General features: G+C 39.1%; 1 protein-coding gene across 5 annotated transcripts in view; it reads right to left on the minus strand.

Annotated features, from left to right (window-relative positions):
• Positions 1–931: 931 nt before the first annotated feature.
• SLC4A1 (solute carrier family 4 member 1 (Diego blood group)) overlaps positions 932–24,537 on the minus strand; it is a 69,676-nt gene continuing 46,070 nt past the window's right edge. For all 5 annotated transcript variants that reach the window (XM_070727494.1, XM_070727496.1, XM_070727492.1 and 2 more), the window contains 7 exons: positions 14,320–14,496; positions 13,151–13,240; positions 12,504–12,664; positions 11,949–12,202; positions 9,637–9,806; positions 6,422–6,595; positions 932–2,869 (listed from right to left, as the gene is read on the minus strand). In XM_070727494.1, coding sequence (XP_070583595.1) covers positions 2,789–2,869; positions 6,422–6,595; positions 9,637–9,806; positions 11,949–12,202; positions 12,504–12,664; positions 13,151–13,240; positions 14,320–14,496 — 1,107 coding nt within the window. In that variant the 3' untranslated portion in view covers positions 932–2,788. The remainder of the gene's footprint in view (positions 2,870–6,421; positions 6,596–9,636; positions 9,807–11,948; positions 12,203–12,503; positions 12,665–13,150; positions 13,241–14,319; positions 14,497–24,537) is intronic.

Below are 24,537 nucleotides of genomic sequence, written 5' to 3' on the forward strand. Positions count from 1 at the left end.
TCCACCAATTGTCCATGGGGATCTTGAGCAGAAAGAGAAGGCAAGACCCTCCCTTTCCCCTGATCCCCAACAAATGGTACTCAAGGGAATCCTGCCTGCCTCAAGCAACATAGGGGTGGCACATGGACATCCGTTTCAATAACCACCGATACACTTGGCATCCGTGAATCTGTCTAATCCTGCCTTGAAGCTATCAAGGCTGACAGCTGTCACGACCTCTTCTGGAAGTGAATTCCATAAACCAACGACCCTCTGGGTGAAGAAACATTTTCCTTTATTTGTCCTCGCTTTCTTATCTATGAACTTTAGGGAGTGCCCCCTTGTCCTAGTATTGTGTGATAGAGAAAAGAATTTTTCTCTATCCACCTTTTCTATCCCATGCATGATTTTATACACTTTGATCAAGTCACCCCTTAAACGCCGTCTTTCAAGGCTGAAGAGACCAAGGCGTTGCAACCTGGTATCATAAGGGAGGTGCTCCGTTTCCTTTATCATTCTTGTTGCCCTTTTTTTGCACCTTTTCCAGTTCCATTATATCCTTCCTGAGGTGTGGTGACCAGAAGGCAATTTCATTTGGCTCCATAACTAATGCATACTGATCTGGTCACTTTTTATTCTGTATACCAAATTCTTCATTTAAAGCCATAAAAGCTAATGTCTATCTTTATACTTTGGGTAATAAGTTCCATAAATTGTTTATGCATTGCAAGAGGAAATATTAACATTTGTTTATTCCACAGTCCTTCCCCTAATCATATTAATGTTAGTGCATGGTTAGAACCAATATTCATCCTGGATAATGTAAAATAATAAAAAGAAAGTAGCTTAGTCAAGCGCAGAAAGTTTTCACCCATAAGGCAACACAATGGTAATCTATGCATACCTGGGATTAGAAGGTAGGCATTGATAAGTTGAAGGACTCTAGATATTGTTGAGTTTAGCACCTTTATTATTTTTTAGGAAATAACAAATAGTAATATTGCTGAAATGACTATTATCAATATTGAATTTATACCACCATGAGAAACATTTTCAAAAATTCTAAGGAGGAAATGGAACCTGCTGCATTTATACAGATTCTTCATTAATATAAATCCTATGTGCATCACTATTGCTACAATCATGTGGGAGAAAAAAAACCCCATAAGACAACAACATGTGACATTACTAAGAAGAAAAAACGTGGATTGCCAAAGACCATTTGAAAAGTGCAAGCGAAAGTTAATGAGGACTCAAAGCTTGATTCAGAACAACACCCAATATAGAGATTTGAATGGAGAGAGGAAGTAAGTTTTACATTACTATATAAAAGTACTATTAGATTGATGCATGTGAAATAACAAGGTGTGCAAAAAATAAACCCTATTTTGCAATAACGGGCTGTAAATTAAGCCTGTTTGCAGACATTCACTTAGAATGACTTCTTGGATGCTGGAATACTTGAATACTTCGGAATGGTTAATAAGCAAGTGGGGGAGGAAGGACTAATTAATGAGATTTACACATATTTTCTATTCTTAAGAACAATCAATTGGTATTTAATTGGAAGCTAAGAATCTCTGGATGTTAATATCCACCAAGGTAGTTGCTTACGCTACGTTTTCAAATATACAGCTCTAATTATTATAATCTGGAATATACTGATGTTTTTTGTCAAGTGGCACATTTCCCAGGTAGGGACTTAGATAGATGCCATTTTAAGGAAAAAACAGTAGCATTTGCTAAAACGTAACTATAAGAACAAGCAAGCAACAGAAGTAACCAAGGCAGAACTGTATTTTTTGATGATGCCTTCATCATATTAGCATAATTCAAGTTTCAGTGGGAAAGGGGGTAGGATGAATTCACAAAAAATGAAAACCATCTTCAAAGAAAAGAATAACTAGCTTTCCAAGGAAGCAATTTTTTTCAAATATGTCATTTGGGATAGATTTCATTCATCTGTCACCATTTCTCATCAAAGGGACATTTTTGCTTCTTGCAACCTGATGTTTCTGCCACTTCCATTCTTGGTTTCCACCATGAAGTTAGGCTTGTTGCTTCTCTCCATGGCAAATATGGCATCCTCTTTGTGCTTCTTCTGTTCCTTGTTTTCATGCCCCAGCCTTTTCATATTCTATAATTCCAATGATTAAAGAAAGATCTAATTGCCTTTTCTTCTTAATTTCAGTCCACTTCAACATTCTGAAGCATTCACTCTGATGGTCCATCAGAGAACAGTGATGAGTTATCAGCATTTCTTTCAAAACACATTACAAATATTCATTGGTGTACATGGTCTGGCATTGTGAGTAATAAAAATGCTTCTTATATCTTGGTAGAAAAGTAGATGGGTTCCTCTATGACCGATAAAGCACACACACAAACACACAAATACAGAAGAGAAGCATCTAGATTATAGCTGCATTAAAAATGGAGTCCACTGTTAACATGTATCATCTCTTCAACAATTCTTCCATATCTTGGTACTTTTGTCTCCTTCTGGGAAGGTACATCTATTTCCTAAATCCTAAGAAAGAAATATTAAGATTCACTAAAGAACTATAATTGACTGAGGGGGCAGGGGCGGGGATATGTTTCTTAAATCCTAAGGATCCGAAGGATTTAAATTCTAAGGATCCATGTTTTGACAATCATATATTTACACCACTGGAATGTTTGGCCATGTGCAATTAATGTGTGTGTGAGAGTGTGAATATCTTCAGATTCTGATATCCGATGTTTTTTTGGGGGGGTGGGATTGGAAATTTGGTTCCTCATTTGCCTAGTGGTAGCAGCAGTTGGGCGCTCAAACAGGCATCTGAATTTCATCATAGACATCTTGGCCTTCTGTCTCATCAAAAGTCACCTCAGCATCATCAGCATCCAACTGGAAAGTAATGAGAGAAGTATATTAAGAATCTAAGTATGGCTAACAAAACAGAGTGCTGTATGTAAACCTTGAAAACCTTGATTTTTTTGTCATTTGCCAAGGATTACGTTATTTCAAATAGTCATTACAAATGAAACCAGCTTTTGTAGAATCAAATAATTAATGAGTTTATTCATAATAATAAGTTAGTTAGTATTATTTACTACAAGATGTCCAAAGATACTTCATCAGAAGAGCCCTTCACTCCTCCACTCGAAATAGAATACCCTACGAGACTAGACTTTCAATTCTGGGCCTAGAAAGTTTAGAACTAAGACGCCTTAAACAAGATCTAAGTATTGCCCACAAGATCATATGCTGCAACATCCTGCCTGTCGGCAAATACTTCAGCTTCAACCACAACAACACAAAAGCACACAACAGATTTAAACTTAATATTAACCGCTCCAAACTTGACTGTAAAAAACATGACTTCAGTAACCGAGTTGTCGAAGCGTGGAATTCATTACCGGACTCCATAGTGTCATCCCCAAACCCCCAACACTTTAGCCTTAGATTATCTACGGTTGACCTACCCAGATTCCTAAGAGGTCAGTAAGGGGCGAATGCAAGTGCACTAGAGTGCCTTCCGTCCCCTGTCCTATTGCTCTCCTATATCTCCTATACCTTTCTTATATTCCTATATCTCTTCTTCTATTCTTTCATTGATATGTTCTATTACTATACCTTCTTTGCTATTATTTCTTAGATATATTTTACTATGAGTATCTCCTCTAGAACCTTCATCATGTATTTTACTATGTGTATATAGATATATACCCACTAAAACCCTCATTGTGTATTGGACAAAATAAATAAATAAACAAACATTGGTGTGCAATCTTTAGCACTACATTTGTTAAGAGCTTCTTTCTCTGAATGTTGAAAGTGCTTTCAGTAGCTCTCCAAAAGTTACCAATAAAGTCCAATATTCAATAAAACACCAAAAAAATGAAATGAAAAAAAAAAGAACTAAAGTGGTACCTCATCATACGAACTTAATTGATTCTAGGAGGAGGTTCGTAAGGTGAAAAGTTCGTAAGATGAAACAATGTTTCCCATAGGAATCAATGTAAAAGCAAATAATGCGTGCAAATCCTTCAGGAAAATCCCAAACTTTAGAAGGGAGGCGAACAGAGGGCAGGGAGGAGCAGCTAAAGGGGGCGGGTGGAAGAAGCAAGGCTAGGCTAAAGGGTGAGTGGGAAGGAAGAAAGGCAAGGGGGGCGCCTCTCCCTTTTCTTTCTTCAAAAGACACCGTTTCAGTGCCTTTGCAAGCACCTTGTTCTCTGCAAAAAATTTCCTCCCCCAAGCTGCCCCTCCCTCCTCCCTTTTCTTTCTTCAAAAGACACCGTTTCAGTGCCTTTGCAAGCACCTTGTTCTCTGCAAAATTTTTCCTCTCCCAAGCTGCCCTTCCCTCCTCCCTTTTCTTTCTTAAAAAGACACCCTTTCAGTGCCTTTGCAAGCACGTTGTTCTCTGCAAAATCTTTCCTACTCCAAGCAGCCCCTCCCTTTTCTTTCTTTAGGTCCAATTTAATTCTGAGCTGCCAGATATGAACCTGAGCAGGTTTCCTCAATCATGCCAATCCACCATGACTAACAAAAGCAGTGAATGCTTTACATGCGCTAGTAGTTTGGAGAAAACTAGGGGCATAATCTTATAGACAATTTAACTAGACATTAAAATTCAATAACATTAAATGGAGACACACTCAATGACCGATAATGCTAATGGAACACCCAAGCTGATGAATATGCTGCTAGTAGACCTATTCCAATAGAGGAAACACTAATGTAGGGGAACATTATGTATTGTAGGAACTATAGCAATATAGGAGAAGATTATGACGTACAGTATTTTAATTTTTTTTATATTGCAGCACCCACCACCACAACCCAGTTACCCAGCTAATAATATAGGTTCACATTATACATGAAAATTTTTCATCAAGTTCAGTAGGAGGGAAAATCATGATTATCTCTGCTTCTACTATGCCTCATAGAAAAAAGATTCATTCATCTTGCATTATATGCACACAAAAAGACTGGCTATTCTTGACTTTCTTATTCATACACATCTATAAGCATCCTAGATGAGAAGTTACAAAACATAGAAGAAAAAGACCTCCATCTAGTCTGCCCTTAAACTATTTCCTGTAGTTTATCTTGGGATGGATATATGTTTATCCCAGGCATGTTTAAATTCAGTTACTGTGGATTTATCAACCACATCTGCTGGAAGTTTATTCCAAGCATCTACTACTCTTTCAGTAAAATAATATTTTCTCATGTTACTTCTGATCTTTCCCCCAACTAACCTCAGATTGTGGCCCCTTGTTCTTGTGTTCACTTTCCTATTAAAAACACTTCCCTCCTGAACCTTATTTAACCCTTTAACATATTTAAATGTTTCTATCATGTCCCCCCTTTCCCTTCTGTCCTCCAAACTATACTGATTGAGTTCATTAAGTCTTTCCTGATAGATTTTATGCTTAAGACCTTCCACCATTTTTGTAGCCCGTCTTTGCACCTGTTCAATTTTATCAATATCTTTTTGTAGGTGAGGTATAAATCAATTGGTCTTTTACTTCAATGGTCTTTCTCAGAGATTAAAAAAAAATGATGTCCATTCCACCTAGACATCAGCAGTAACCAAGAAGGATGCTACATCTCATGAGATTGTCCTCTAGCTTGTATATTTTGACAAGTTATAATTATTGGTGTCATGAAAATTATTGGTGTCATGAAACCTCTTTGAACGACTGCAAGATAAGTTATGCGAAACTGTCCATCTTAGATGCTATTTTTTTTTAAAGCTTGAACTATGTCAGAAGTGCTAAATTGAGAGACTGCACATGCACACTAGTGACACCTTTTATATGTTTCTGCAGTCCCTTTTTCTAGAAGAGCTCTGCTCTGCCCCGATCTCCATAAATGTGGCCAATTCCCTGTTACAGCTCTTCACATTGGTGGCTGAGACTGAAAGAAATTGCAAACTTCTTAAATAAGAACTGTATGTAAATATATTTCTCCTGAGCCCACCATCTACTACTTTGGGCAGCCCTGCATTTCAGATGTTTTTAGGGGGAAAAACTGGGATATACATTATCTACAATAGATCTCTCCCCTTTTCTAAGAGGTCTGTAAGGGGCATGCATAAGTGCACCTTTGTGCCTACCGTTCCTGTCCTAATGTCTTTTTTTATCTTTTCTCTCTCTACTTTATCCTTATATTATGTTAAACATACTACAATACAATACTATATTTGTATGACAAATAAAAATAAATAAATATATTGCTGTATGAATTGTAGCTGCACGCAGCCCTCTTTCCTGGATGTGGGTAATTCTTTTTTCATTGATCTGCAAGTTACGCTATTCAGAAGCTGCACTTTAACCTAGGCAGCTACACATGTCTTTTAAATAAAGAAATACCGGTACTTATGTATGCATATAGGTTTTCCATCGGAAGTTCCCATTGCTGAGGGAGAAGAGAGAACACCACAATACTTACACACTTGAGCTCAGTGTCTGTGAAAATGAAAGGTAGCAGGAAGCGTCGAAGAGGGACAGTCAGAATGAGTATAAAAGGTAAAGCAAGGGAGGCTGGGCTGGATTTCACACCCCACAGCAATCCTAGGCAGAAAATCTGGGTGAAGGTGAAGATGTGCATGCGCCTGGTCTTTACCTTTGGGATGAAAAGAAAACAGGAATTGTTGGCAACATTAGCAGAATCAATACTGGCCTGGCAATGAAATTTAATGTCCTTCCGGTCAACGACTACTTCAGCTTCAACCGCAACAACACAAGAGCACGCAACAGCTTCAAACTCAATGTTAATCGCTCCAAACTTGACTGTAAAAAATATGACTTTAACAATCGAGTGGTCGAAGCGTGGAACTCATTACCTGACTCAATAGTGTCAACCCCCAACCCCCAACATTTCTCCCTCAGACTCTCCTCGATCGACCTCTCCAGGTTCCTAAGAGGCCAGTAAGGGGCGTACATAAGTGCACTGATGTGCCTTTCGTCCCCTGTCCAATTGTCTTTCCTTTCCATTTTATCATATATATTCTCCCCTTCCCACCTACTTCTCTTCCTCTTCACTTCCTATCTTTTATATACCACTTAATGTCTATTCCCTTTCATATGTATTGTATATTGGACAAAGAATAAATAAATAAAAAAATAAATATGTACGTATAATGGTATATGAATGGCACACCGTGCAAAAATATAATATTTTTTTTCTTGGTCCAATATGTAAGTCCAATTATTGATATTTGTTAACCATAGCACTTAGCACACTATTATGTGAAAAATCATGTTATTTTATGTTTTAAATATTTTTTATATCTTAGAACTGTAAGCCATCCAGAAACACTGTCTTAGACAGATAGTTGCACAAATGGAATAACTAAATCTGGTACGTGAATTTTGCCATTATGGAGTATGGCTTAATGTAGGTTTAAAACCAGGCATATCTCTCTATGAATCATGATCAAATCACCGAGAGCATTAATCTGTCAAACTAGGACCCGGACACAACTCCAAGTTCTCATGCAGCGGCCTTTCCCGCGCCTACTATTATAAATTAGATTGTGGCTTTTCCATATGCAAAGCATTGGCTTTATCACTCAGTTACCAACTTTCCTTGTCATATTTTGGTTTAGTCACTGTGATCTAAGAAGCACATTGAGCCATTTTTTTAGCCTATTAGCCCAATAGCCTGTTTTTCAAATTCAACTTTTGTGGTGAATCAGGAAGAGTCAGATACATAAATGGCTTGAGTGATATACAATGCATCTGATATAGTGAACTGCAGCTCAGAAAACCCCCTCTGCTTTTTAATAATACTTTGTTAGTCAGAAAAGGATTCCTGATTATTTGTTATTATTGACTAACACACTTTCCTCATAAAATGCCTTTTTGGTTAATTTATGATTTAGTGGCTGTATTTCTATGACCCTTTTGGCCTACGATCCACTTAAAAGTTCTGGTTCCATAATACTCCAATCACAACCCTCCAAATTGGAAGAGGGATATGCTCACACTTTAATAAAAGAATCTGTGATATTTCTGATCAAGCTGTCATATGGTTTTGTAAATGGCCTAGAATCACAGGTGAGATGGGTGGTGTGGAAATGTAATGAACAAACAAACAAACAATAATTTTTTTAATGAAGTAAGTAAACAAAGCTCAGAAAGTATATAGTGTATTTCCCTTACTTCTTTGGCTTTATAGACACTTCCACAGGACACTGTACCATTCTTCCAAACCCTCCCTTGATTTTAACCTGGCTATATATATTATAAATATTATATATGTATGTATGTATGTATGTATGTATGTATGTATGTATGTATGTATGTATGTATGTACTTGTTTGTTTGTTTGTTTGTTTGTTTATTTATTTATTTATTTGATTTGTATGCCACCCCTCTCCATGGACTCGGGGTGGCTAACAACAGTGATAAAAACAGAATGTAAAAATCCAATACTAAAACAGCTAAAAAGCCTTGTCATAAAACCAATCATACATACAAACATACCATGCATAAATTGTAGAAGCCTAGGGGGAAAGATTATCTTAGTTCCCCCATGCCTGAAGGCAGAGGTGGGTTTTAAGGAGCTTACGAAAGGCAAGGAGGGTGGGGGCTATTCTAATCTCTGGAGGGGGAGTTGGTAACAGAGGGCCGGGGCCGTCACAGAGAAAGCTCTTCCCCTGGGCCCCGCCAACTGACATTGTTTAGTTGACGGGACCCGGAGAAGGCCCACTCTGTGGGACCTAACTGGTCGCTGGGATTCGTGCGGCAGAAGGCGGTCCCTGAGATAATCTGGCCCGGTGCCATGAAGGGCTTTATAGGTCATAACCAACACTTTGAATTGTGACCGGAAATGATATATATACGAGTCTACGGAGTCTACGGATCAAATCAAATCAAATCAAATCAAATAAATAAATAAATATGTTTGTATGTATGTATGTATTTATGTATGTATGTATATGTAATCTCAACATTACTGTTTGCAAAACATTTGCACTACAGCAAATGCAGAAAGATAATCAGCTTGGTTTCCCAAGGAGGCAGAAGTCATATTAACACTCTGTGTGGAAGTCATCAGCGATGGGCTCCTATGATGGAAGAACTGGTGGAAAAGTTTTGAATTTTTTTTCTTTTTTATCCTTCAGGGCTCTGGATATGTTTTTCCCATTGCAGTAAATGAGGTTGAATGTGTATAATTTTAGAAGACCTCTGTGTATGTGTTGTGTGTGTACATATACTTCCTATAGTATATTTTTATGTGCATGTGCGTAATATGGTTGTATACATATGGCACATATACATAGTATTAAATAGTATATTTTGGATGTTCAGTAATAGTAAGGGAAATTGAATCTCTTTGAGGCGAGGAGAGGTCAGGCACACTAAACCTAACCCTTGACGTAAGTGATGTCAAGTTGGCCACATTTAAGCCAATCACATGACCTTTAAGCCACCCCAATCACATGATCATCAAGCCACTCCTACCTGGTCACATGGCCAGCAAGCCACACCCACAAAGTAAGCTATGCCCACAGTATGGTAGTAAAACTTTTTGTAGCCCTTCACTGGGAGTCAGACAAGATTAGGGACTAATATTTAGGGCACAAACGTCTTGACCCATAGATGTATGTTTTCCCCACAGCTCAAGAAAAATGGAGTAGTTATGCCTTCAAAGCTTACTTTTGTAACATAAGACACATCTGGATGGTATTTGGGTGGCTTCAGCATGAGAAGTATGCGGTCATATAGTTGAATTCCATTGAGAGATGTTACCCCCATGTAGAGAAATATGCCAAAAAGTACTGCAAGTGGAATGAGCTTCAAGATAGGTTCCATGAGTATGGACAGGCCTGCAGTTAAGCAAAAGACAATGCTGCAGATTAAAGAGATTTAATTTTAAAATGTTAATGCAATTAAAGATTATACAATACACTTGCATCACCCCATTGGAATGGAGCAATTTAATATTCTCCTTCCCAGTCACAAGAGATAAGGAAAGTAATCTTGTCTATCATTCTTACTCATATCAGTTGGAAACAAGAAGACAATCACAAGCAGAACACAAAAACAGTAATCAATCTTCCTAATGAGTAGACTCCAGTTTGGTTTATTTCACCCCCCCAAAAAAAAGTTTTTATTTTTTCTCCATCACCATATATAAATCAATATACCTTACAATATTAAACGGAATACTTTTTTCTAGGTATATTTTATTAAAATAGTGCTGTTTTTTTAAAGAAAAAAAAATCTAATTTTGTCTTGTGGGATCTTCCACAATCAATTTAAAAAAAGGTTTTTTCCCAAATGGAATGCTATTAGCTTAATTTACCAAAATAGTTATTCTTCTCTTGCCTTTTTAATTTTAAGCCATATTTCTTCAAACCCTTTTCTTGATCTTTTTGTTTGTCCTTTGTTTTTCTTACCCCCTTTTTTTTATCATAACTAAATACCCCAGAAAAAAACTCATTTGTATAATTTTATGAAGTTCTCATAATACAACACATATCAATCATCATTATTTTATCTACATTATTCTAAGTCATTTGCTTCTACAAATCTCTGCCTAGTAATTTGTTCAAATATTTTTAAACCAATCTTATATATAAAATGTACATGGAATAAAAAATAATCAAAATATATACTTTTTTGTTTTTCTTCTCTAACTCTTAACATTCCACATTTCCCACCTTTATACTATTAATTAATTATAATACATCAAAAAGAAAAAATATCTGTTCCCATTATCAATTCATCCATCTAAATTGCAACCATAAAAGTATTCAACCATGGCAGAGTTAACCTTTTTGTCGTCATGTGCTAAAAGCACGCACACACTCATAATGCAATATATGTCTGACCCTCCATGTGTGCACAACTTCTGTGTGTGACCTGTCCTCTACAAATGCATACCATGACGCCCCATGCTACTTCCATTCACATGCATAAGCACGCTACCCCTCACGCTACCCCTGCCTTCCACATATGGACACATGACTCCCAAATTCACCCCAACCCCTTCTCACACATGCCCCCCAGCCCGCACATATATGGCAGAGATCCCAAAACCAGCTGTCTGATGGGAGGTGCATGCACATGAATGGTGGAGCTGAGCTGGGGCAATAGGTTGTGTGCCCACAGAGAGGGCTCTGCATGTCACCTGTAACACACGTGCCATAGGTTCCTCATTACGGCCATAGGATAAGATTACTTGAAGAACTGCCTTCTCCCAAGAACCTTTGCTCAACCCACATGCTCCATCAGTGATTGTACTTTATTTTAAATCTTGTCATCTTACGGAGTCATATGCCTTTTTTGTGATTGCCCCTGCTATATGGAATCATCTTTCACTATCACGAATACACCATTGGCCCCAACTCTGCTCATCTTTAGCAAGGCCTTAAGATCCGGTGCTTTCTTTAGTTAGGGGGGCTGGATGAGTGGGAGTTCCTCTTGTGGCTATTTTGTTGTATGCTTGGTTGACATATTACATTTACATTTTATATTGTTGTAGATAGTTTTCATTAAAAAAAATTGGTTGTTTATGATGCATGCTGATTAGTGGGACAATCTTATAAAACTTGAAATAAATAAAAATAAATACAATCAATGGATAGAACTCTACAGGTACTTGAGGGATTGCCATGAGGGGAGGAGGGTCACGCTGTTTTCCAGGGCACCAGAGGGCCAGACGAGGAACAATGGTTGGAAGCTGATCAAGGAGAGATTCAACCTATAAATAAGGAAGAACTTCCTGATGGTCAGAACGATCAACCAGTGAAACGGCCTGGCATTGGAGGTTGTGAACGCCCCAACTCTGGACATTTTCAAGAGGAGATTGGACTGTCATTTGGCTGGGGTGCTGTAGGATTTCCTGCTTAAGCAGGGGGTTGGACTTGATGATCTGCAAGGTCCCTTTCAACACAAATAAATAGATAGATGATAGATAGATAGATAGATAGATAGATAGATAGATATTTTGTAGAAGAACTCACCCACAAGAATAGCCACCAGGAAGCCAGTCACCCTCTGTTCCTTGACCTCCTGGATGGAGGCCTTTTCTCCTGGCACAGTAGTCTTGGACATAACTGTCAGAGCATTAGCATGCGTGACAGTCCTCACTGTGGTGGCACTCAGCCAGGGCATGCCCAAAAGTGGTGCAATGCCTCCCATTCCAACAATAAGGAGGAGATCGAGATGGAAACCTGAGCCTTTCACCATTTTCCTTTCCGGTTTGCTTACAATCAGTCTGAAGTGGGAGCAAAATTAAAACAGAATATTTATTTGTTATTTTAATATTGTATTATAAATCTGCCATCTCTGCCATCACAATCAACCAAAACATCTTTGTCAAACTTGTACATACATATTTTATACTGGAGTTGATATGAAATCAATGTAAAATCGGAACCACATAATTCCCATTTCTTATCTAAATCCAGGAGGCATTTCTTGAATCCTGACTTCCTTCCCATCCCCTTTGTTAATCTATCGCATGGGTCAATTGTTATTATTTTTATTCATTTTTTCATCTTTCCCCAATTTCTTACGTGGTGATCTGTGTCTCCAAGAAGATGAGAATGAAAACCAGGAGAGCTGGTAAAGCTGAAGCAAAGAACATCCATATGGGGAAATTGTTACCTAATGGATGGATAAACCAATCCCGTTCTTCAGGATTGGAGACTTGAATGCCTTTGGGAACTTTCAATTTCTAGGAAAAGAAAGAAAAGTAGAGAAAAATCAATGGACTCTATGCCAGTTAGTATCCTGCTCATCCCAATATGGAAAACAGGACCGGTCATTTATCATAATAAATATTTTTCCTACAGATATGGATGCCAAAAGGGAAAATTGGATGGACTATGTGAATTTCTTTTTCATTTTCCATTCACTACCAGCCTAAAATATTTTCTCTTCACTCCAAGACCTCTGATAAAGTATAAGAATTTTTCTGTTGTCAATGTTGAAATCAGATTTAATAGCCATTGCAGCTAACATCTATATTTGGAATAGGCAGATTGTCATTCTATTATTTTATTTTAAGTCTCTTAGGCAAACTCTCTTGAAAAAAAGTCAAAATCATTCAAAGAGGAGGATTATGTATGAGCACCTTTCTTCCTTTCCGAACTAGAAGACTAGAAACAAAGAAAAAAAAGATAAGGGAAAGGAACTGCATTAATAAACAAAAGAACGTTACCTGAGTGTAGGTATCTTTAATAAAGTTGTCTGCCAATGTCATGATGAAGATGGAAATAGGGACACCAAAGTCACCAATCACCCGGCGAAGCTGTCAAAAATAAGAAATGTGTTAACATAGCCTACTTGGGGGATAGAGTGGGTCAAGAAGAGACTCTCAGTTTCTAGATTGCTTGTTCACACTAGTGTTTGAAAAGAAAGATGATAATGCATTAGTAAGTCTGCTCTAAAATCCAAACAATGGCCATCTCTATCTTTATGCATAGTAAGAACAGGAGACTTCTAAAAAATGTTCTTAGAGGAAATTCCCCCATTTACAGCTGGTAGAACTTTCACAATGCCACTCAGCCAACACAAATAATAATAATGAGGATAGATCTTATATCATAACACTGTTATGATATAAAGTCTATCCTTATTTCTATTAGTTGGGCCCAATTATGGTCCAATCACTATAAAGAGTCCTAAAAATTGCTAGTGTGGAAATGACCACACACTTAGCTATTCCTGCAGGGTTGAAACCTGTGGCTCTTCAAATATTGCTGAAGTGTTAAGAGTTCTGTAGAAAACTAAAATCTCTTCTCTGTTTAAACCTATATATTTTCTTTTTTTGACTTCTAAGATTTCTCTATGTATCTGTAATTTTTTTAATCTGCCTTTGTATATTTACATATTAATAGGTAGATTTTTAAACTGAGACCCTTATGCTCAATCAATATATTTGAATGTTCATTATAAATCATCCAGTCCTGTGGTTGTCTATTTAAATATCAGCTTGAATGTTGCCAAAAAAAATCTTATTTTTATTTATTCTTGGGAGAGTCATCCAGTGAAATAACTTTTTGTAGCTTACTAAAGCTATCAATTCAATTATTTAATAGCATGCCTCTGAATTCAATAAGATTTCCAGGAAAGTGGATTTCAGTTTATGTGAATTGCAGCTCCATTGAAGATTAAATACTTTGCATTTTGTATTATAATATTTTCAACTTAAGTTGATAATTAAACCTTTCAATCAGCATCCAACAACTTTAATTTAGAGTGCACTTGATTCCAATTAGGGATGGAACACAGCAGACTAAACCCTGTAGGCAAGCACAGATTTAAGCTCCTTTCTTTCAAAAGCCTAAGCAAAAAATCTATTTCATCCAAGCCCTAAGGACAATTTACCTTGCCAGGGAAAAAGCTGCTGTTTTTGAACTTCCGTAAGAAGAAAGCGATGAAAAATGTTCCTCCCATCAGCACAAGAGAAAGCAGAGCCGTATTTGGTGCAGGTTCCCTTGGTTCTTCCTCTCCAGAAAGGGTGATGTTTCTATACACATTTTTCAGAGGGTGCTCTTTAAAAATCTGCAATGGAAAGCGAATAGGTTTGAAAGCTGAGCAAGCAGTAAAATGTACTTTTTTGACAGCAAGATTGTCTAGTATGAACTCAACAGATTATTGCTTCACGTGGCAGAGAGTTCCTAGCCACCCTCACCTAAGATAGTTTTTAATGACCACATGAAAGTGGTAGGTATAACATATAGATGCCATATATTTGAATAGATTAGGTTTTGCAGATTTCTACAACATAGTGATGGTCTCAAGGTATTTCTTAACTGGTTTACTGCAACCAACAAATATCTCCCATCTGTTTTCCATCCACCTACAGGGGGAAGATTGGTTGCCATCAGCAGACTATTTAAAGTAGAGATGAGTTGAAATATGCTCTTTTAGCCATTGATCTCCCAAGACTTTTAGGATTTTGAAGTCTAGCACTATGATGTGAGTTGGACCTGGAAACAAGCAAGTAATTAACTGTAATCTTTTAAAATTGGCAATATGAAATCAAGCTAATTTAGGTAGCTGCCTTCTGTACAAACTGCAGCTTCTGAAGAATTTTCAATGGCAAATTCCCAAATAATGGTTGAGTATTTCTGCTATGAGAATCACATGATCCCTATCTCATAACAGTCACAATTATCTGACCATTCATTTTTAAAGAAGTGCTTTCACTAGTTATTCACAAAGATGGTTCTATAAGATTAAAGTTCAGTACCTTTAATATGTATGGACTTCAATTTCCAGAATTCTAGAGCCAAAATATTGTTTGAGAATGCAAACCTGTGTAAGAAGTCTACACATCTTAAAGCTGAAGATTATGAGAAACACTTCTTTAAAGTATTGAACATATTTGAGATGAATCACTACTAGGAATAAGATGCAAGAGTATACAGATCCTTGATCTGAAGCAACAGGATTTAAATCTTCAATCCACTTGTTAATAAGGGGATTTTTTTTCCAGAATAATTTTCTGAAATAATGTCACATTGGGTGAGATTTTAGGCTAAACGTGCTTTTAGAAACAGATATTTTCTTTCCTGTGATAGGATTTATATTATGAAAAGAATTTATCCTTCCTTGTTGCCAATGGTTTATATGGCCGAAAAGGCAAAGTTAGAAAAAAGTAAAACAAAGCATTTCTTTAGTCCCAGTAATTTTTCTCTCTTCTCCTAATATTATTTTTATTGGTCATGTCAAATGAATAAATATATTTTGTAATTTGTTTGCATTTATATGCATTTATCCTAATTTCAATAAGGGGTAGCTAAAATAGGAAAGCACACGTTAATAAATCATATGTATTTCATTCTTTTTAAAGCATACATTCTACTCTTGGAAATATGAGTATATTCTTAAATCTAAATGAACCCAAATTTCTGTTCTGGAAGTGCATTCAACTCTTTCTATCTGTCCTCTTTCTTTCAAGCAAAGCATGTAGGAGTTTTATTTTGAAGACTTTGCAATGAGCCTGACTCACATAGGAATGAATTTCCGGGCAGCTGGCAGTACACAGACTAGCCTGTTATCTATAGTTCCTCCTTTCTCCTATTATCACTCATAGTTAAAATATATTTATCCAATTAATTCAAAGTTGAAGTTTTGGTTAAGTTCTTCCTCAAGGGGACACAGTTTGCTCATGTGAAACAATTAATATCTAACCAAGATTGTGCTTTTTAAAATAAAGATGGAATAGCACCTTCATTATCTGTGGGTTTAATAATAAAACAGGAAAGCAAACAAGCAAAAGAGTTACAGCAAAATATAAGCAATTATTACTTGTTTTGTCAACTATTCTCTAGCCAGTGATAGAGAGCAACTTGGCAGCAGCAGCAGCATATCTAAAACCAAATACTGTATAATCATAGCTGCAATGCTATCCCGAAAAGGTGAGTAAGGGTGGGGGGCAAAGGAAGCAAAATAATAAGCAAAAGTGGATACGTGGTGATATTTCAAATAATGGAATACTCAAAGTCCTGCTTGCCGATGCTGGTTTCTTCCTACAAATTTTGTGCAAAGTAAGATTTGGAATTGTGCGTTCAGTGGGCAGGTATTCCCAGGGACTGTTAACTGCTAATGGGCAGGGAAAAAAGGGCACGTGAACACCAAGAATTACTTCTTGAAGTAGGAAGATTCCCAATATTGGTGGGCTTGGTTTTTTTTTAATTTTTTACTGTAATTGTGTTCTTTGTGTAACTGAAGCAATTGCTATAGCATTTGGGTAATAGTTTGTTGGTACGGAAACATACATTGAACAAAATGCTTCAATATACATTTCCACATTTAATTAGTGCATTCAAAAATTGCTATATGCCTATTTCAGGAATTGATAATAAAACGTATCTAAGATCTACAATGAAACAAAAGCAGTTGATCTGACAAGAATGGGGTTCATAATGCGCAGATTCTGAATGTTGATAAACTAACAGCAATATCTGCAGGATAATGCGCAGATTCTGAATGTTGATAAACTAACAGCAATATCTGCAGGATAGAAAATAAAATAGAAAATAAAAGAAAGTATCATCTCAGATATTTTTAAGAGAAGATTGAACTGCCACTTGATAGGGTTCCTGCTTGGGCAGGGAGTTGAACTTGGTGGCCTTCATGGTCCCTTTCAACTCTAACAATAAAAATAAATAAAATAAATAAAAACATTTTCTTTCTATTTGCCAAAGAGGAATTTTATTCTTAAAATATAAATGTAGCAAATATTTAGATATTCTTTCCAGGCATGTCTTTAATTTTGAATGCAGATTTGGGTTCATTATGAAGCCCTAACGTTAACATATCTTTTCATAAGACCCTAAGACTCTGTGAAGAAAATATCAGGTGTTATTTGGCCCTTCAAATTCTTTAAATTTTCCTGATGTGAGGAAAATGCTAAAACATTAGTACTGGAATGAGAAGAGGGACGTTTATGGATCATATTTTCCTGGGATTTCTTGGGCTATCTATCTAAGCTTAATGATTATGTAAGCATGAATTTCTATGGTATTTACCTTCCTCAGATGTTTCCTTGGTTGAGTCGTCATCTGCTTAATAAATCTTTGAAGGAAATACCCAATACTTAGAACTCTTCTGTGTTTTCTGCATTGCTTTAACAAAACCTGTCAATTGCCACATTTATTTAATCCTTGAGGTCCTTATTTCTGAGTTAGTATGGCAGGGATTCTGTATATATTATACTATTGCAGACTCAATGCCCCTTTTATTAGATGTGAATGGATAGTATTTTGATTTATTTGTATACCATTCAGGAAAATGGTGTTGAAGGGAGATATAGAAATCTCTTAATAAATAAAATCATAATTGTGTATGGGGTTCAAAGGCACTAAAACAGACACAGAGAACCTTGAATCAAAGTCCTTTTTAAAGCATAGAAATAACTGATTTTCTCTCAGCCCTAGAAATAGGAAGTAAAAAAACATCCAGAAGATGGTACTGTAGGGGGGGGAAAACGCTAGAAGAAAGACTAATAAAATGATGGTGCAGGTGCCATAGTGGTCTTTAAATCTTTAGGCAACTCTGTATTTGTTCCATATGGGATAAATGAGACCCAAAGTAGCTCTACTTTAAGATGGCTGTAAGACTTTGGTAGTTCTCTACATAGTCTACATCAGTGGTTCTCAACCGTACTAATGCCACAACCCCTTAATACAGTTCCTCATGTTGCGGTGACTGCCAACCATAGGTCTAGCCCAGTTCTCCCAACAGAGCTTTAAGCTGATTGGCAGGAAGGACAGAGGGACACCCTCACTGTAAATGCCTGATTGGTCGGATTGTAAAAATATTTATTTATTTATTTTATTTATTCGAGTTTTATGCCGCCCTTCTCCTTAGACTCAGGGTGGCTTACAACATGTTAGCAATAGCACTTTTTAACAGAGCCAGCATATTGCCCCCACAATCCGGGTCCTCATTTTATCCACCTCGGAAGGATGGAAGGCTGAGTCAACCTTGAGCCCATGATGAGATTTGAACTGCTGACCTACAGATCTACAGTCAGCTTCAGTGGCTTGCAGTACAGCACTCTACCTGCTGCGCCACCCCTGTTCCAAGTTGCCAGAATAGAAGCATTAGTTCCTAACACCATGGGAAATTTGTCTTTTGCCATGGTCTTAGGCAATGGTTGTTCGACCCCCAAAAGAGTCCCAACCCCCAGGTTGAGAACCACTGGTCTACATACCCATAATTAATGAAAACATGTTTTATTGAATTCAGTTTCTAGATACACAACATGCCCTAATCATGTGAGCTAAAATGGTGTAATATATCAGCCTTAGATATGGTTGGCTGTTCTGTACTTCAGTGTATATTGTCTATAAGGCTTACTGTAGCAAAGAATATATGTTGGGTCTCTTCATATCTGTTGGTGATCAGTATTCACTTTTATCCACCTAAAAAAGATGAAAAACATATTTTCATCTTCTCCTGTAGGATGGGCAAGTTATTTCTTCAGGCCTTTTTTTAATAGGACTGAATTGGTTTTGGATGTATTCACTGAGCCCAGAAGGATGTAATTTGGGCTTTGCTATCTGAATTGTTCTGTGATTGTGGTGGAATGCAGCTTTTGTGGCTGATTAACCGTACTGTCCTTGATCTGTCAATCTGAGTAGCAATTTGGAGGGTAATAGTCTCAATACAAGAAGAGACTAGTGGAGGAGAATATCAGGCTGAAAAAAGCCACTCTAGAAACCAAAGATGGCAGCATCTTATCACAGAGTAACTCATGTATAATTTTCCTATATATGAGCATTCTTCAGGAGATAAAGCAGTGAAAGAAAGAAGGAAGATGACAAAACACATTACCTGCCCTCAGATTTTTAAAAAGATTTTAAAATCGAGATTGAGTTGGCTGCTAACTACATATACAGTTAGGCCAATTGTCCCAGCAATACATGGTATGTGTAACAATCTCAAAATGGTAAGTGTGATTAAAGCCCTACTCTCTTTAATATGACACTAGCATTGCATAGACTGGAATTATCGAGAAAATCTATCCAGGTGGTTGCTAAAATTTGATATCAACATGATAGCGTTTATTCAACCATTACATTTCTGCCTGCTAGCTATGCAGTCTGATGTTCTAGAGTTTGTGATCAACACAACTGGGAGTGGGGGGGGAGGTAATAAATTGAAGAAGGCTGACTTTTGTTGCAAAGGACTAGCTGTGTTAATCTTCTGTAGAAAATAGCAACAGCCTCGTGGCAGTCTTTTGGGACATTCTTGACTTTCATAGCCTAAAAGGCGAACAAATCTGTTATCACGTAAGTATTTTTAGATTACGCAGGTATGACTGCCTTTTTAAAATAATTTCTACAATAGGCGACATCATATAGTCCCCAAAATTAAATAAATGTCATCACGTAGCACAGCGTTCTCACATGAAAATTCCATTCACATTCAAGAACATAGAGATCTTACAAGATCCAGTAGTTTTGCAAGATTTGGGCCAATTTTAACTAAATAACAAATTACATTTATTAATTGATTCCATTTTGGAGATGAGTGACACCCCCTTGTGGTGTTCCCAGGGCAAGGGTGTTCCTAGATCATATGACGATACATTAATGTTTACAGTGCTGCAACATATTTTTTGATGACTGAAAAGATTAATATGGGCAGAGATGGAGAGGTTAATGTAAGTCTGGGCCTATTGCTTAAGTATGTTAGGCCTCTATGTTTTCTCTGTTTCTTGATTCTCCTGGTATCATCTCCAATCTTTGCCTTGTCTTGTCCAGTTGTCCTGAGCTATCTAATCCAATATTATCAAATCTTTGCAGGGGTAATTCTAAATGAAACCACCTGCAACAGCTTCCTTTCATCCTTCTTCCAGATCTTATCCTCCCCACAATTCTTCCTGCTCCTTAGTTTCTATGGAAACCGTATCTTGGCAGTGTTGTTTCCTGGACCAGCTGATTCTGGGGAGTGGGCTGTGCAAAGAGTAGACAGGCAGATCTCTGAAGCAATTTTACAAAATTTCAGAAGCAGATGCTCTATTAATAACATTAACCATGTATAATGGTGAGGATGAAAGAAGACTATGGCAAAACAAATAGTTTTAAAAACTTGAAGCAATTTATTTGTTTGTTTGTTTGTTTGTTTGTTTGTTTATTTATTTATTTATTTATTTATTTATTTATTTATTTATTAGATTTGTATGCCGCCCCCCCCTCTCCGTAGACTCGGGGCGGCTAATAACAATAATAAAAACAGCATATAACAAATCTAATATTTAAATTACTAAAAACCCTTATTAAAAACCAAACATACACACAAACATACCATGCATAAATTGTATAGACCTAGGGGGAAGGTATATCTCAATTCCCCCATGCCTGATGACAGAGGTGGGTTTTAAGGAGCTTACAAAAGGCAAGGAGGGTGGGGGCAATTCTGATCTCTGGGGGGAGTTGGTTTCAGAGGGCCAGGGCCGCCACAGAGAAGGCTCTTCCCCTGGGCCCCGCCAAACGACATTGTTTAGTTGACTGGACCCGGAGAAGGCCCATTCTGTGGGACCTAACTGGTCGCTGGGATTCGTGCGGCAGAAAGCGGTCCCGGAGATATTCTGGTCCAATGCCCTGAAGGGCTTTATAGGTCATAACCAACATTTAGAATTGTGACTGGAAACTGATCGGCAACCAATGCAGACTGCGGAGTGTTGGTGTAACATGGGCCTATTTAGGGAAGCCCATGATTGCTCTCGCAGCTGCATTCTGCACGATCTGAAATTTCCAAACATTCTTCAAAGGTAGCCCCATGTAGAGAGCTTTACAGTAGTCAAGCCTTGAGGTGTTGAGGGCATGAGTGATTGTGAGCAGTGATTCCCGGTCCAAATAGGGCCGCAATTGCTGCACCAGGTGAACCTGGACAAACGCCCCCCTCGCCACAGCTGAAAGATGTTTCTCTAATGTGAGCTGTGGATCAAGGACGCCCAAGTTGCGGATCTTCTCTGAGGGGGTCAGTGATTCCCCCCCCCCGGGTGATGGATGGACAGATGGAATTGTCCTTGGGAGGCAAAACCCACAGCCACTCCGTCTTATCCGGGTTGAGTTTGAGTCTGTTGACACCCATCCAGACCTCAACAGCCTCCAGGCACTGGCACATCACATCCACTGCTTCATTGACTGGACATGGGGTGGAGATGTACAACTGGGTATTATCCGCATACTGATGATACCTCACCCCATGCCCTTGGATGATCTAGCCCAGCGGTTTCATGTAGATATTAAATAGCTGGGGGGAAAGGACCAACCCCTGAGGCACTCCACAAGGGAGAAGCCTAGAGGTCAACTTCTGACCCCCCAGTAACACCGACTGCGACCGACCGGAGAGGGAGGAGGAGAACCACTGACGGACAGTGCCTCCCACTCCCAAACCCCCCAGCCGGTGCAGAAGGATACCATGGTCGATGGTATCGAAAGCCGCTGAGAGGTCGAGAAGCACCAGGACACAGGATAAACCCCTGTCCCGGGCCCGCCAGAGATCATCCATCAATGCGACCAAAGCAGTTTCCATGCTGTAGCCGGGCTTGAATCGTGTTAAAATCCTTCCACATAAAGGGAAGGTTGAAGACTGGACGATAGTTGTTGAGAATGGCAGGGTCCAGGGAAGGATTCTTGAGGAGGGGGCAGACAAGTGCCTCCTTGTAGGGATCCGGAAATGACCCCCTCCCCAAAGAAGCATTGACAATCTTCTGGACCCAGCCGAAACCAGCCAGGAGGGACACGGATCAGTAAGCAGGTGGTGGAACTCACAGCTCCAATGGCCTTGTCCACTTCATCAGGTGTCACCAGATCAAACTCTTCCCAGACAGATGGACAAGTACGGGCCCCAGTCACCTCGACTGACTCATTGTCAGTCGACTCTGTTATCCAATTGGAGTCGAGGTCCGAGCAACTTTATCAGCGAAAAACGTGTTAAAATCCTCGGCACTACTCTGTAAGGGCTCCCCAACTCCCCCCTGGTTAAGAAGGGAGTGGGTCACCCTAAACAGAGTGGCTGGGCGGGATTCCGCTGATGCAATCAAGGCAGCATGATATGCGCATCTTGCCGCCTTGAGTGCCACTTTGTAAGTCTTAATATGAGCTCTTACAAGTGTTCGATCAGATTCGGATTTACTCTTCCTCCATCGCTTCTCTAGATGTCTCTTCTGGCGTTTCAATTCCAGGAACTCCTTATTGAACCATGGAGCTCTACGGGGTCTAGTGCCGCGGAGAGGTCGTAGCGGTGCAATCCAGTCAAGAGCCTCCGCTGCAGCCTTGTTCCAGGCCTCAGCAAGAGACCCTGCCGAACTGTGGGCAAGTGCATCTGGAATAACCCCAAGCGCCCTCTGAAAGCCCTCTGGGTCCATCAGGCATCTGGGGCGGAACCACCTAGTCGATTCCACCTCCCTGTGGGGAAGGATTGGAGCCAGGAAGTCAAGCCGCAATAGAAAATGGTCTGACCATGACAAAGGCAACATTTCTAAGCCCCTTAGTCTCAGACCATTACTCAATTGCTCAGAGAGGAATACCATGTTGAGTGCGTGCCCCCCCTTGTGAGTCGGACCCTGTACTACTTGAGTCAGGTCCATGGATGCCATGGTGGCCATGAACTCCTGCTCTAGCCCAGAGGTTTCGCCGAGTGATGGTAGGTTGAAGTCCCCCACGACAATGAGTCTGGGGAACCCCACCGCCAGCCCGGCTATCTCCTCGAGCAGCACAGGCAGGGCTGTTAGCGTGCAGATGGGAGGCAGGTACGTGAGTAACAAGCCCACCTGAACCCCTAAGTCCAACTTCACCAGGAGGGACTCACAACCCGCAATCTCTGGAGCAATGAGTCTACGCAGGCAAAGGCTCTCCCTGGCTATAATAGTCACTCCTTCCCCCCATTCCCTGGGGTCGAGGTTGATGCCAGATCTGAAACCTGTCTGGGCAAATTTCAGAGAGAGGAACTCCCTCCTCCGGGCCCAGCCAGGTTTCAGTCACACATGCCATTATAATATAATATACTATACTACATTATACTATGATTATAATGTACTATAATCAAGATATTGTATATGTTTCAGAAAGCTGATGCTAACAGAATGCCTTTCATTTTTCTATGCGTGCAAAAGTATGGGTTACTTCAGGTCTCATGTCGCCCTGAAAATAAGACCCGGTCTTATATTTTGGGGGGCTCCAAAACAAGCATTAGGGCTTATTGTTAGGGAAACATAATATCAGGGTGAACAACCTGGCTGGGCATTACACACCCCCAGCAGGTGCACAAGAAGCGGCGAGTGCATGGAGGACAACAGTGTCCGGCAGCAGCTGCAGCCCACCGATCCCTTGGTTGATGCATTTTGACAGTGCATTGCCTGTGCAGTGCAGTTGAGTGGATTACTTGTCCAAGTAGCAGACAGAGGCAGAGGCACAGGGGGGAAGGCAGGCGATTCCAAAATGTTGTGTAGGCTGCAGGCAAACTGAGAGATGCAAAGACAATCCTTCCGCGGCCACTTACCTGCTCCAGGCCACCGACTCTCAGCTTTCCCGCGGCTCATATGACACATCTAGATTGCATGACTCTCCCCATGTCTCTGCCTCTGTCTGATGATTGGACAAGTAATCAAGTCACCTGCACTGTGTAAGCTGCACAACCCCAGAGTGCACCAAGGGGCCAGTGGGCTGCAGCTGCTACCGGACACCATCAGCCCCTACGCTCTTGTTGCCTCTGGTGCTGGCCACACCCACCCACATCCCAGTTGTGTCTCTTACACATCCCTGGGGTTTATTTTTGTGGTAGGACGTATATTAGGAGCATGCTAAAAGTCAGGATAGGACTTATTTTCTGGTTTGATTATTTTGGGACAAATTGGGAGGCCTAGCCTTATTATCTTGATTTTTCTATTTGTAAAATGGGAATAAAATTGAGCAGGATATCATGGGGAATAAGTACCACCACAGGTACATTATAAAATATTTATTAGGGTAGGCATGATGATTCCAATGATTACCCCATTGTAATCCCAATCTCATCATTTTATAGTTGCAGCTTGTTTGAAACTCCCTTAGAAATCCTGTGATAGTTGACTCAATTTTT

The sequence above is a fragment of the Erythrolamprus reginae genome, chromosome Z, assembly GCF_031021105.1.
Source record: "Erythrolamprus reginae isolate rEryReg1 chromosome Z, rEryReg1.hap1, whole genome shotgun sequence".
NCBI lineage: Eukaryota > Metazoa > Chordata > Lepidosauria > Squamata > Dipsadidae > Erythrolamprus > Erythrolamprus reginae.